This window comes from Anser brachyrhynchus, assembly GCF_964034855.1.
Source record: "Anser brachyrhynchus genome assembly, chromosome: 29".
Lineage (NCBI taxonomy): Eukaryota > Metazoa > Chordata > Aves > Anseriformes > Anatidae > Anser > Anser brachyrhynchus.
Genome location: NC_137722.1, coordinates 224,467 through 237,677, shown reverse-complemented (window position 1 = coordinate 237,677; position 13,211 = coordinate 224,467). Strand labels below are relative to the sequence as shown.

The 13,211-nt window shown below is 47.7% G+C and overlaps 1 protein-coding gene and 1 long non-coding RNA gene across 4 annotated transcripts in view; one reads left to right on the top strand and one right to left on the bottom strand.

The window, feature by feature from the left end:
• Window positions 1-13,211, bottom strand: part of LOC308184004 (keratin, type II cytoskeletal 80-like) — a 28,967-nt gene that overhangs the window by 2,153 nt on the left and 13,603 nt on the right. For all 3 annotated transcript variants that reach the window (XM_080570668.1, XM_080570666.1, XM_080570667.1), the window contains 5 exons: window positions 9,477-9,691; window positions 4,187-4,247; window positions 3,110-3,205; window positions 718-882; window positions 79-204 (listed from right to left, as the gene is read on the bottom strand). In XM_080570668.1, coding sequence (XP_080426794.1) covers window positions 79-204; window positions 718-882; window positions 3,110-3,205; window positions 4,187-4,247; window positions 9,477-9,691 — 663 coding nt within the window. The remainder of the gene's footprint in view (window positions 1-78; window positions 205-717; window positions 883-3,109; window positions 3,206-4,186; window positions 4,248-9,476; window positions 9,692-13,211) is intronic.
• LOC308184023 lies at window positions 4,746-13,207 on the top strand. The gene is made up of 4 exons (XR_013942550.1): window positions 4,746-6,176; window positions 9,683-9,806; window positions 10,120-12,033; window positions 12,551-13,207. It is a non-coding gene; the product is annotated as an uncharacterized lncRNA (long non-coding RNA).

Genomic DNA, 13,211 nt, shown 5'->3' with positions numbered 1-13,211 from the left:
GGAAGGTGGTGGAGGTGTTAGGTGTGTTGTAGTTTCAGACCTGCATATTAGAGTTTTGTCACCCACCCCAGGACACACCTGGCTTTTCTGGGACACGATGCAGGACCTCAGCTTCTGGATTTGTATGTTTAGGTCTGCAATCTCCCGTCGGCTGTCAAGGAGGTGACCTCCATAGGTGGCTGACTGGGTGTTTCCTTCGTTCAGCTGCAGGGGAGATGGAAGAGTGGGTTATTTGTTCTTCCTCTGCTATAGCAAAGGAATCTGGGAGGATTCTCACTGTCCCTGGGGAGAAACACCTAAATGGGGAAAAATACCAGGTGTGTGGAAGGATTTAGGGCTCATTCTCCTATTGTCTTCTGGCCGTAGCTGCGCCAGGCACAGAGCTCACTGTCCGTTGTTAACCATGTTCTTGCTCCCTCTCTTTGGAGAGGGCACCAGTGGAAGATCATTTGCTGCATCTTAGGTGGGCCAGGTTGCCACTGGGAGATGTCCTTGCCTTTCTCCACTGACGGTGTGAAGAGTCTTGGGCAATGAAACTCAACTCCTAATTTACACATGTGAATTAGGAGGAGCTGACCTGGGTTAGCACTGTCCCTCCCTCCATTCTCAGGTGTAGTCTGTCCCTCCACATCTTGCTGATTCCTGTAGTTTCTAGGCTGATCTCTCTCCTTCTTTCCCTGCCTCTCCCCAGTATCAATCAGATAAGGAGACAAATACCTTTCTCCTGGTAAGGGTTTCAGCCTCCTCCCAGCTCCGAAGAGCCAGGGCTTCATACTGAGCCCTCACTTCTTCCACAATTCTGCTCAGATCGAGCTTGCATGTGTTGTCAATTCCCAGTACAACAGAAATGTCCTTAATTTCTGTCAGCAGCTCCTCGAGTTCCTGAATGGCAAAGAGAGAACAGGACTGAGATACCAAGTATTCAACAAAGCTACTTGCTGTAAGAGAATACAGCAAGTGTTCTCTAATAAGAGAAGGGAGAAAGAGGCCCCTTCTCTGAACACATCTATCACTGGCAGACCTATTCCACTCCCCAGAGCTGCTCTCATGCTGGAGAAACTCACACCGGCCCTGGGGAGTCAGAAAAATACACACACAGGCTGCAGTATCACTGACTGGGGTATTTGCTCTCGATGGCTGACTTTGTCACAGTTCTACAAAAAAGAAGTCTAACAATGATGTATGCAGACTCCCCTCAGCGAACCTAAAAAGGATCCTTAATCCATGCCTGTAAACTGCGCTCCTGGGTGGTTTGTGTGCAGACAAGACAGGGCTTGCTGCCTTGGTGCCAAGCAGATGGTGTACACGTTCACTTGGCAGCTCCCCCCAGCCTCGGTCTGCTCCTGCAAGGGTTCCCTCTTATCAGCATCTCTGTAGCTGCCTCTTATTTACACCACTGTGAAAGAGACCTGCATACGTCTCTCCCCATCTCTTAGCTTTCATCTTGATGTTTTTGTTCTTCCCTTTTGTGCAGCAGCCTCTAATCTCTTAGAGAAGCATCTGTATACCTTGTTTGCCTTGTCTGCCTCTGACTGGGGAAACAAAGGGCGCCCTGATGCAGAGATTCATGAATAATAGAGAAGTACCCCACCACTCTTCCAGAGAACAGGATTATCGGTGCATTTTTTCCTTACTGTTGTCCAGTCTTTGAGCTTCTTTGTTAATCTTTGAGCACTTTAATGCCTATATGAGAAAATGCATGTGTATTGCAAGGACTTGAGCATCCTCTGCCAACAAAAAAACGAAACCCAAACCAAACAAAAACCCACCCCCAAAGTAGTGATTTATTAATGAGGATCAAGGCTGGGGTTCTCTTCTGAGTCACTCTAACATACTGCGAGCAAAGATGTCAAGCAGTTACCCACCCACATTTACTTCTCTGCTGGGTATATGTGCCTGTACATTGATGTCAGTCAAAGCAACAGGCATGGGCGAGAAAATGACTAACCTGAAAACCAACTGTGGAGAGGAGAAAGCAGAGAAAGAGAGGTGGAGGGTAATTTTTGTGCATAAAGGGTGAGTTGTAAAAGAAGTGTAGACTGCTGCTGAGGACAACAGTGTGGGACCTAGGAGAAATAAGCTCAAAAGGAAGACAGCAGCCTCCCGGGGGGGGGGAGGGTTGCCTTCAGTGGGGGCCTGGGCAGGAGGTGTTGAGTGTGGATTCACAGCAGGAGCTGATTTCCAACTACCCCTGTAATTCCCTTGCAACAGGAGTAATTTTGGAGAAGTAAGGCCTCACGGTTGGATGCAGGCAGGCCATGAGTTCTAATGTATTTCTGACATTATGCAGGGCATTCTGCTTCTCTGTGCCTCAGTTTCCCCACAAAGGGTAATAACATTCCTCTGTCAAGCACTTTAATTGTTTGTATTGGTGGAATTCAGACAAATCATTAGTATTCCCCAAACACTGCTGAGCCTGCTCGGTAACATTTTACAGGCTCTGAGTAAGTGCCTGAAATCACATCACCGGGTTTGAGCAGATGCAGGCACACTGCGCCCTTTGGGTTTGTTCAAAGGCCTGCAGACGCTGTATCCTTCCCCCCCCCCCCCCGTGGTGAAATCATATCCGACTGCGTACTCCTTCCAGTGGAAATGGAGTACGTTGGGTTGTGTTACGACAGCACTCAGCACCTCACCCAGGTTCACAGTGGCTTGTCCTGTTTTGTTGTGAGCCTTTCCTCTGGATCTGAATAAAATAACATTCGGCTCGCTCATCACCTGCCCCAGGTCTCGAGGCAAACTCTGGCAGTGGGGGTTAGGAGCTGAGGCTAAATGCAGCCCAGTGGGGGGTTAGGTGGGGGGTTTGGGACTGATGGAGGGCTGCTGGAGCAGCCTCCCTGCAGGAGCTGTGGGGCACAAGGAATATCCTGATCAAACTTCTTATGGAGCTGGCTCCCTTAAGGGAAGGGGATTAGCTGATTAGATGCTGCTTTATGCCGTTCATCTAGTAGTTGGCTGCAACACCATGCAGCTCTACTGCGCAAGCTCTCATTTTGGTGCAAATTGGGAACAATGACCTCTCTGTATAGGAAATGTCTGCAAAAAGGCTTTTTTTTTTCCACAGAAGCTTGCACATGTGCCAAGGCTGCTCTCTCAATTGCGTTTTTACCTGTTCGTAGACGGTTTTCTTCAAATTCATCAGCTCCTGAAGCCCGTTGAGTTTTACCTCCAGCTCAGTTCTGTGCAAGGTACTCGCATCTAAATCCTGCAGGTGGAAAGTGTATTAATGAATAGTTTGTTTGAAGTAAATTAATGAGTAGTTTGTCTTTGGGTTCGTAGTCTTTTGTGTTGCCCCCATGCCCCCAGCAAGTGTTGCTTGCTGTTTATGACCTGGTACTTGTGAAATTGCTCTCATGCTCTACAAGCAGGGAGGCTTCTTTGTGGAGACTTCAACTCTGCAGTTGTTTTTTTTGTTCTGTTTTTTGTTTTTTTGGGTGAGAGCTTTGGTAGAAGTTTCAAATAGGTAGGGTGGAGAAGGAAGCAGGCAGGGCTGGTCCTTACCCACTCATCTTTTGTTCACCACAAAAAGCAGGGGTTATTGAAAACTGATGCTGTCCACAGAAGTTACCAGAACTGCCCTTCCTGGCTGATGACTGTGTCAGGGAAAACATGCAATTAGCCATAATGATAATTTGCAGAGAACATTTCCTCTGTCTAATAATATCCTGCATTCCTGCACCTTGGATTTTTTTTAATGTAAAGACTGTGCTCAGCGCCTTCCATTTGAGCTGATATTCAAATGCAGCTACTTCTGCGACGGGATGTTTAAGCAGGGTGTGGCCATACAACAGGTAGCAAAAGCAAACACTTTTATCAATTTCCAGCCTTTTCCAACCTGTGCTGTCATTCTGTGAGAAAACGTGCCAGGGAACAGAGGTATTGTCTCGGAGGGTCTGGGGTACAAACCTCTCCAGGCCAGGTCTGGCCAGTGCAATTGCAGTGTGGTTGGACACAGGCACTGCCTGACCCCCAGGTGCTTCTGCCAAGAGCCACGGGGCTTTTCTGCAACCACAAGCGGCCCAGACTTGCTTATACTTTTCCTATTGAAATTGTGACCATGTTCACCACTCCGCTGTTGTCTTCGAGACCTTATTACCCTGTGAAACCTCAGTGGTACAAGGGCTCTTATGCTCCTGGCTAGCTGGTGTACAGACCATGTAGATGAAAAACTCTTCTTGCCACTGACCTTTTTGAGCTCCATGAAGGTGTATTCCATGCCACTACAGAGGCGAATTTCATCCTCATATCTAAAGAGAGTGGAAAAAAGCTGTCAGAAATTGCACATAAGCCTCTGGGATGCTTAACATTGTCTTGCTGTCCCCCAAAACACTGACATCTAGGCTTTCTGCTTTTGCTACGATGTCCCACCTACTTGATGTCCTCTGCCCCTAAATAACAGCAGGAGAGAAATCTCGTAGGTATGGGTATCTGGACAAGAGGGAGGGTAACAAGCTGCCACATGCCAGCTGCTCTATAGTAACACCATTAGCACTTTCAGACTGAAAAAAAAAAAGCAGAGTAAGAGGAGGTAGCTCTAACTCTAATTTAATTTGAGGGCTAAGCAACCTCAGGTTACCTCACATTTGCCACAGAGAGAGAGAGCAGGCACTGCAGAGTGTGGTGTGGTGAGTTGTTGTTCTCTCTGAAAGCCAGGTGCATGCCCAAAGTGTTGCAGATTTTTACCCTAAGCCTTTCTCTTCTGTTTCTTTCAGGTATCCTCAGCAGTTAATTTTCAGAATCTGAGAGGCTTCTTTTCAGAGAAAGCTTTGCTTGTGTAAAATCAGAGAAAACTGGACTGACATCAGAACTTATCTTAAGTGTAAGCATGATTAGTGAAGAAACAGAAGACATGGCAAAGCAATTGTGGAAAACAGTGCCCACAGACCAGAAGGTAACAAAAACCGTATGGGACAGGGTGGAGTCCTAATGGCTAAACATCCAGCAAGGGAACCAACCCTGCAGGTGCTTAAAAACAGGTTTGATATGGCAGGGCCAGGATGGCAAAGACTTAGTCTGAAGCAAACACGTTTCCTAAAGGCTGGCAACAGGCACGAGAGCTAGTTTAGGGAACACAACAGTCCTCGTTAGCTCTTGTGGCAAGTGTATGGCTTGCCCTGATGCTGCTGAAAGCAGCAATCTGAGCAGGAAACCACAGGGTCTCTTGGGCCTGATCTGTGATCAGCAGTAGGTGGTTTGTTTGCCGTGCATGAGGCCAGAAGCACTATGTGATGGGTGTCTGGTATCTCCCACTGTGCTGCAGGACACGCTATGGGAGCGTTGGCTCTTTTGCTGAGACTGGAGCAGGTTGTGCTGTCAGGGAGGCCCTGGCTTCCTTGCACTTCCATGACACCTCAGGTTCCTCTTATCCTAAAGTGCTCATAGCATTACAGATGTCACCAAATTGGAGGGCAAAGATCTTTGCAAATGAGGTAAAATGGCATCTCCTAACAGAGCGATGATAATAAAATCAGGAATGACAGCCATACTCTGTTGTTTGACAGTTGGGGGTGTCGTCACTTTGGCTACAAGCGGGAGGGAGCCTTCTCTGCTGCTGAACAAACTTTTACCAGAAAGAGGAAAAAGCACTGGGAGTGCAGCACAGGGGACTGCTTTGCAGGGCAAGGGGGTAGGTCATGTCTGGGAGCTGACCTGGAATATTGAAAACAGTTCCTTGGAGCCATTGCTTCCTCCACAGAGGAGATAGTGAGGGCACAGGAGGGATCTGATTGTCACAGGCTCTACAGTTAGGCACTTCTAAGGTTCCCCTTTGGTATCCCCATGGTGTTAAACTCACCCTTTCCTTGCCTGCTTTTATAGGGCCAGGCAGTGTGGTTAACAAGATTTACCTGTCTGGTTTTTCTGCTCTTCAGCTGGAATGTTAGCCATGCTGCCGTAACTATGTACTGAGCTTAATTACAGCCTGCCACTCTTCCTTCATCCTCATGGCATCTCAGCCCAATCCCAGTCTGTCCCAGCCTGCTGAAGCAGCTTTGCACATTGCCGGGTGCTGACATAATCCTGCGTGTGGAACAAACAACGCTCCTGACTGAAAGGGAGCAGGCCAAGCAAGCCAAACATGCTCACCGCACGGCTCTGGAGGGACGTGGCGGCCGGGAGGTGACTCACATGGGGATGGAGCCTTCCACAAACACATTACAGCATTTATCTCCTTAAAGGTAATCCTCAAGCAATCATGCATTAAGGCACAAATCCATCCTATCTCACTTCATGCACTTAAGCCGCACTTGAGACAGGCGTCTGGTCGCCTTGGGCTCCTTCCATAATCAGTGAAGCAAAATCAGAGCTGAACTGCATTTCAGGCAGGCTGCGTTCCTCTCTGGACACACCTCCAAGCCTGCCTTAGGGTGATGATATAGTGGTGGGATAGATCTGAGCCTGGTGGCACAGAATTAAGTCAGTCTCTCTTGTGGAGCAAGGAAAGGGGGGAAAACCAACTGAAACCACTGAAAACCAACTGCAAAGGTAGAGGTACGTTGACTGACCAATCTTCAGGGGGAAAGCTTGACTATCATAATCCCTGGGTCTCAGTAGTGGCCCCTCTAAAGGCTGTCAACCCTATATTTTCCTGCAGTGTTCTCCTAGTCCCACCCCAGAGTTGCTCAGCACATGCAAAAATTCCCTGCCTTCTCATTCAAATGGGTCTTTGCATGTGCAAATCACGCGTGGGGAACTGAAGCAAAGGCTTCACTCCTGGGCAGTTACCCCTACTTGAGTACGTTTTGGTATTTGATTTTTAGCTTGATTTCCTAAAGAAGCAGGGTTTGAGACCCTGTGTCAGCCTTCAACTTATTCCCTTGTCCCTTCTCCATCCTCCTCTGTCTTTGGAACAGTGACAATGGAGAACTGACACTGGTCAATGGCACCCTGAGGAAGTTGGAGGAGGTGGAAACATCCCAGCTAGCTAAGTCTATGTGTCTTTTGGAAAGCAATCCCTTAACAGAAAAGACAGACAAATCTAGGCCTTCCCGAGGAGCACTGACAGGCAGATTCACTTATGATCTCTTGGACAGCAGCCGGCCTGGGCACCACTGCGTGCATGGCTATGTCTGGAGTGTCACAGCAGGGACAAGCAGATGCCCAATTAAAAGGTAGCGGAGTTACTACCTTTTGCTTCCCCAAAAATATTTCCCTTGGGAAAAGAAACCTCCACAGGAGCTGGAAGCCTCCAAAATTTGCATGGTTTAAGTAGACCATTTGCTCCAGAAAAACAACTGGGCTGAGGCAGTCGCCTTGCAGGACTCAACAGAGCCAGTGTGGGTTAGGACGGGGTTGGATCGCTGCCTGGAGAAAGCTCAGCAGAAGCGGCAGTTCTCTCCCTGTGAATCACCAGTGGCCGGGAGCAGTTCAGCGGATTGTCACTGTCGCAGAAATCCACCGGTGCTGGCTTTGGGTGTTAGCAGCACCCAATGACAGGGTGGGTTTTGCTTATTTGCTGCTTAGGCCACCCTGGCAGGGCTTGTGCCTTGCAGCTCACAAATAGAAAGTGGAACGGGAGGGCTTTGTAAATGAAGGAAGAGTGCTTGGAGGAGCAGCGTCATTTCCAAAGGCTATTTTCCTGTGGCTGTGTAGTCCCACAAAGCGGGAACTTTTCCCAAGATCGATAGTTGTGCTAGTCATAAACTGGTGCCCAGTGTGGATTCTCTGCTGTCTGATCCTGTGCATGGCTATGTCCTTATCCCCTGTGTGAGTGGGGTGGGGGGGTGCTCCTGTTCCTCTTGTCGGTCATGGGTTTTGAATTTCTAGCAATATAGCATACCTGTCTTGTCTACCCGTTTGTCCAACTAGGTTGAAACTGTCCAAGATCAGAAACGAGGAGGGAAACACACAGCCAGCCAGTTTGCCTAAGCACCCTTATCCTTAAGAAACTGGGCTGAGAAATAAATGAAGACATTCATTTAAATAAATTCATAAAAATAAATTGCCAGACATGGGCAATTAATAAGGTAATTACTGAGTACAAATGAGAGTACAGACTGTGAGAGCAGATACGTGTGACTGATCTGATGTTTCTCTACCAGCCTGACCATTTTCCTATCTGGGTTTTCCTGACTGTCGTGGAATAAAACAAGGAGTCTGTCTTGTAACTGCAGGGCTACGGAGCCATTGGTTCCCAGGGGATGTACAAGGAAGAACAAGTGCCCCAGAGAGGTCTTGAGGTCTTACTCCCTTTCCTAAAATGTTTAAATGGCACAATCCCTCTTATGGCTTAAATCCAAGTTCAGGGTGGCTACCTGTCAGCAAAGCAAGCATCAGTGATTCCAAGTCTTTTAGTGAAAGCAACATCCAAATGAAGTATGGGCACCCACCACGAGGAATTCAGGGATTTGTAGGCATCTGTACATAAGCGCATCAGTTCTGGAAAGATGCTGAGCATAATGATTTCAGCATAAGGTCAAGAACCAAACTCTTAGCTCCTCTTCCTGCTCTGCCACCAGCTCGCCCCATGTAACTGCTGTCTCCCCGTTACCCTGTCCGTAAAGCGGAGGTATCAGTCCTTCCCCTAATTTGCAGACATGTTGAGTAGCAGGTTTAATCAAAGTCTGCAAAGAGCTTTGAGATCCTTGGGCTAAACTCTCTGGAGAAGGGCACTGTTATTATTTATGCATCACTTTGTTCATCAGGAACAGGTTTGGGCTATTATTACAGCGATGTCTATCAGTGCCAGCGGAGGGGTAGGCCCTTAGCATTGTTGTTCTGTTTTGACAGTGCCCATAGGTGGGTCGTCGCTACAAATCAGCACGGAAGGCTCCAGAGAGCCTGTGTAGGCAGATGGGTGTAACTGTAAGGGAAAGTATCTAATTGTGGATTCATCTGTGCGGTATGCAAATGACACCGATAATAAGGAAAGCATTGTCTTCTTAAATGAGCCACGGAGCATCTCAAATGTTATCAGAAGATCTTGAAGCTCTTGACAAAAGCAGCGATAAGTGCTCTGCAGCTGGTCCTCTCTTAAACTTTCAGCTGCCTTCATATTTTCTGTCCAGAGGTTTTCTGGGTAAGAATTTGACTCCCTGGTCAAAACAGAACTTTGCTTTAAATTTTGTGGGTAGAAGAGGGAAAGGAGGGGATGTTTGTTAATGCTAAGTAGCCTGGTCCATAAAACAGTTTTGGGAGGAAGTTTTGGTTTGTGATAACAGTCTGGAGAATAAATAATTCTTTGTTTTATTGGCTGTCATTCCTGGTAATACTGTTCCCCAGAGATGTACTCTAGTCTGAGGCATTCCTCAGATGCCCTGATGATTTGCTTTCTATGGGTTACTTCCATCTCTAGTTAGGAAGAGGCTAGGAAGCTAACTTCTCAAATGCACAGTTCTGTTTCTTAATCGGAATAACAGGCTGGCTGTGCTAAATCAGTGCCACGCTACTCCTTGTCCACGCAGTTTGACCGGTACCTTGCAAACCCATTCCCTCCTGCACATCCAAGGATATGCAAGGATATACCAGGATATACCTACTTGCTTCGAAAGTTATCCATGGTGCTCAGGACCTTTGTCAGCTCCGACTCGAGATTTTCCTGCTCATAGTTGAGTGCCTTCATCTCTTGATTCATTTTGCTCATGTACTGATCGTAGATGGCCTTGATATCTGATTCGGAGTGGGAATTGTCTTGATCCTTCAGGAAATTCCACCGTGTTGTCAGGATCTTGTTCTGTTGCTCTAGGCACTGGACCTGCCGAAGAAATTTCAGAGACTTCAGCAACACCAACAGCTGATAGCAAAGCTGACCGAGTGCCTCTGGTCTGGAGACCTCTGGAGTAGCTGCTGGACCTAGCTGAGATCTCCAGGTGAGAACAAGAAACCCCCTAAAGATCAGGCCTGAGGATGGAGGGCTATAAGGACTTGCAGAGGTTTTACACATTACATGCTACTTAATTTCTTAATAGATCATGCTCACATCAAAATGAAAGAGCATCTCTTATTAAGTCATTGAAAAATAACAACTGTTCAGTACCAGTCCCTTTTACCTCCAAACATATTGAAGTAAAATCTGAGAATCCACTACTGATCATGCATAGATGTAGTGGAATTCTGATTTTACTACCTCAGAGTGGCACAAATTCAAAACATCAGGAAAGATAACTCCTTTCAAATCTGTAGGATTACACCATGGCAAAGTCTGAGTGGTGAATCAGAGTCCTGGGTTGTATTGCAAAGCAAAGCAGCAGAGACAAGAACTATGGGAACTCTAGAGCGTAAGTGAAATAATTAGGCTCCATGTGAGGTCTCTGTGTGCCTGTCTGCTTAAGAGAGGATACATTGCATTCTCATCCACCCACTGTTCAAATCTGGCACTCGTCTTTCCTAATACAATCTGGACAGTAATGCTCAGTGTTCAACAGTTTTCATCTTCAAAGCTCTTGACTAACTTTAATTAATTATTTAATTGTTACTTCTCTGTCTCATTGCTCTGTGAACAAAACCAAACTCCTTCAGCTGCATTTTGGCTGGTGATTTCTGAGCTGTCAGTTGCCTCCAGAAACCTTCAGTCATGAAGATGATGCAATGCTGATCGAAGGTATAGCTTCAGCGATGCCTTGTGCAATGAGAGCAGTGGAGTGCAGGAGGCTGTGTAAGTTCTTGTGGCCACAAGCAGCATCAATGAATTGAAGAGACAGAGTTCCCTGCTGCTGAGCACTTCACAGATGCACATGGTGAGAGGCAGCATCTTTCCCAAAGAGCTGCTTATCTGAACAGAGAGAAGTGGGAGCATAGTGCAGCCAAGCAAAGCAGTTCTCAGATGTTTGCAGTCTGTTATTAGCAGAAGGGGTAGGAGCTTTAAGATCTGCCAGGTCTCGCTATTAGAGACCTAATCCTTTTTTCCTGATAACATAGTACATGTCTGTAGACATCAAGCTGGTAGTCCAGTCTGGTGACTGTCTGCTCTGTCCTGGCTCAAAAACAGTGTCACATTCTGTGTGCATGCGCGAGGCTGTGTACCTTCAGGGTGATGCTGTGGCGGAGCCTGAAAAGGGCATTACAGGTGGCATGAGGAAGTGGCCTCCAGGGCTACCTGTCGACAATTGGGCCATTTGTTCTCTCCATCTGAGGCATCTTAGGGGTTGCAGTAGGGCTTCCCTCAGTAAGACTGTGGTCAGCAGGGCTGGGATCAACCTGCGGGATTGGCTGTAGAGAACTTCTCATTTTAAGGCAGCTTCCCCATTTGCTACTAGAATAGTAAATGGTTGCATTGGCTGCTGTTCTACGTCTATCTCTGACCCTCAAATCAAGTCTCAGTTCCTGACCTTGCTCCTAATGGTTTGTTGCTCTTTTTCCCCCTTAACTTTTCAATTTCTTTCCTGTTCTCAAACCATACACATCCGCTGGGCTGAACTGTTTTCATCTTGGCTTCTCATACAGCATCCTTTCCTGCAAAGTCTTTTAACGTGAGCTTTGCAGCAGAATAATCACCCAAATCTGGCCTCGTTTCCTGGAAGACCATGACTGAACACAGAAGTGACCAAAGCATAGTCCTTGGAGGTCTCTGCATCTGAGCTGCTCAGGGTAAAGGCAGAGCCTCAAACATGGACTTCATTCCTCGGCTATTCCTTGTCTTTCACCTGGACATATCTGGATCAAATGGAAAGGAAATACTAGCAGATCTGGAACAGCCTGCTGGAAACCCATCAGCAGCAAGCTCCTGAAGTTATTGTTGTCAATTATCTGAGGAATTAGCTGCTCAGGCTTGAGACCATCTGGATTCCCGATTAAAAAGACAAGTTCTCTGTGACAAGGAAGTGTCATTACTTTCTTCTGGAATGAGAGCCTGAGGCAGATGGTTGAAGTTTACCACTTACGTGCCACTTGAAGCTGCAGCCTTCAAAGCTAAATGCAGAAGCTGCAAGTGCTGAAGACAAAGCCACCTAACTAAGGTGGAGTATTTGTATCTTCTGTCCATCGGGCCCATGCTTATCGGCAGGCCACCAGGTTGGGCTTATCGTGAAATCTGGAGCCTCTGTCACTTCTTCCATCTCTGTTTGCACGGAACAGGCTGGTGCCTGTGGTCTGGCTTAGGTACGTATTGTCACTGTGTGGTCTTGCCCCATCTCCCCTACTCCCATCCTTTCTCCTGAGGTCTGGTTTCTGAGCAGGGCTGGATGTATATGTACACATCCCTCTTGTTCTGGATAGTCAGAGGACCAGGCCAGCAGCGCATGCAACAAAACCTATCCAGGTGATTTCCAAAGCAGTTTTTTTCTAGCTTCGCATTGCCAAAATCAGTGCTTAGAAAAGCACAGATGCAGAGGTTGCCTTGTTCCTCCATGCAGGGTCAGCCCCCTGGCACCACCACCCTCCTGTTTGCACATGTAGGTGTGGTGGGTACACAGCTATTCAGTTGGGATAGATGCTATGGGAGATGGTCCCCCCCGCCCTTCTCCTTCCCTCTGTGAACTCAGGTCCTCTTAGAGGTAGACTTAAAGGAAATAATAATAAATAAATAAAATCCCAAGCTGTAGTAGCTTGGCATTGAGAGCCTGTATTGTAGACTGCAGTGAAGCAATCCTCCTAGGAGATTACCATCTGTTTACAGAGCACCAGGGCTTTGCAGAAACCTGCCTCGGCTGGATGAGTTGTTTTCCTTTGAGAAAATCTTCTGCCTTCTCATGGATCTTAAGAGATGAAAGCGACACTTTCTTGGCTGAGTGTACAACCCCTCACGGTAAAAACCACAGAGGAGGGAGGTGTTGGGGGGGATCTCCCTTGCCCACTGTGCACCTACGGGGATGAATTTCCAGCTGTCTTTCAGCAGCCAGAGAAGAATTTGAGCAGCCACCTTAGTCAGCGTCACTGCTCATGGCTGTCTGTCCACTATGGGAGCCAAGGCCTGCTCCGTCCGGCGCCACGCCTCCGCCGCCCTGCCTGTGCTCAGGGAGGGCCAGGTCCCTGATGGTGGAGCTGCCCGGCCTCCCCAGGGGCCCGGGGGGGTGACAGGCACAGCAAAGGAGATACGCAAGCTGCCCGATGCTGCTGACCACAGATGTGGCCCAGCTTTACCTAGAGATGATGCTAGCCCTTGTTAAAAGAGATAGCACCAAAGAAATAACTAATTGGGTAATTAGCCTGATATTCAGAGCCTGGCAGTGGCTAGCTGAAGGCCTCCAGAAGGAGGCCCCTGCCAGACTGGTTAGTGTTTGCTTCCCCACCACCATCCTCATCCCCACACTGCACCGTGGTCCTCAGCAGCTCACCTT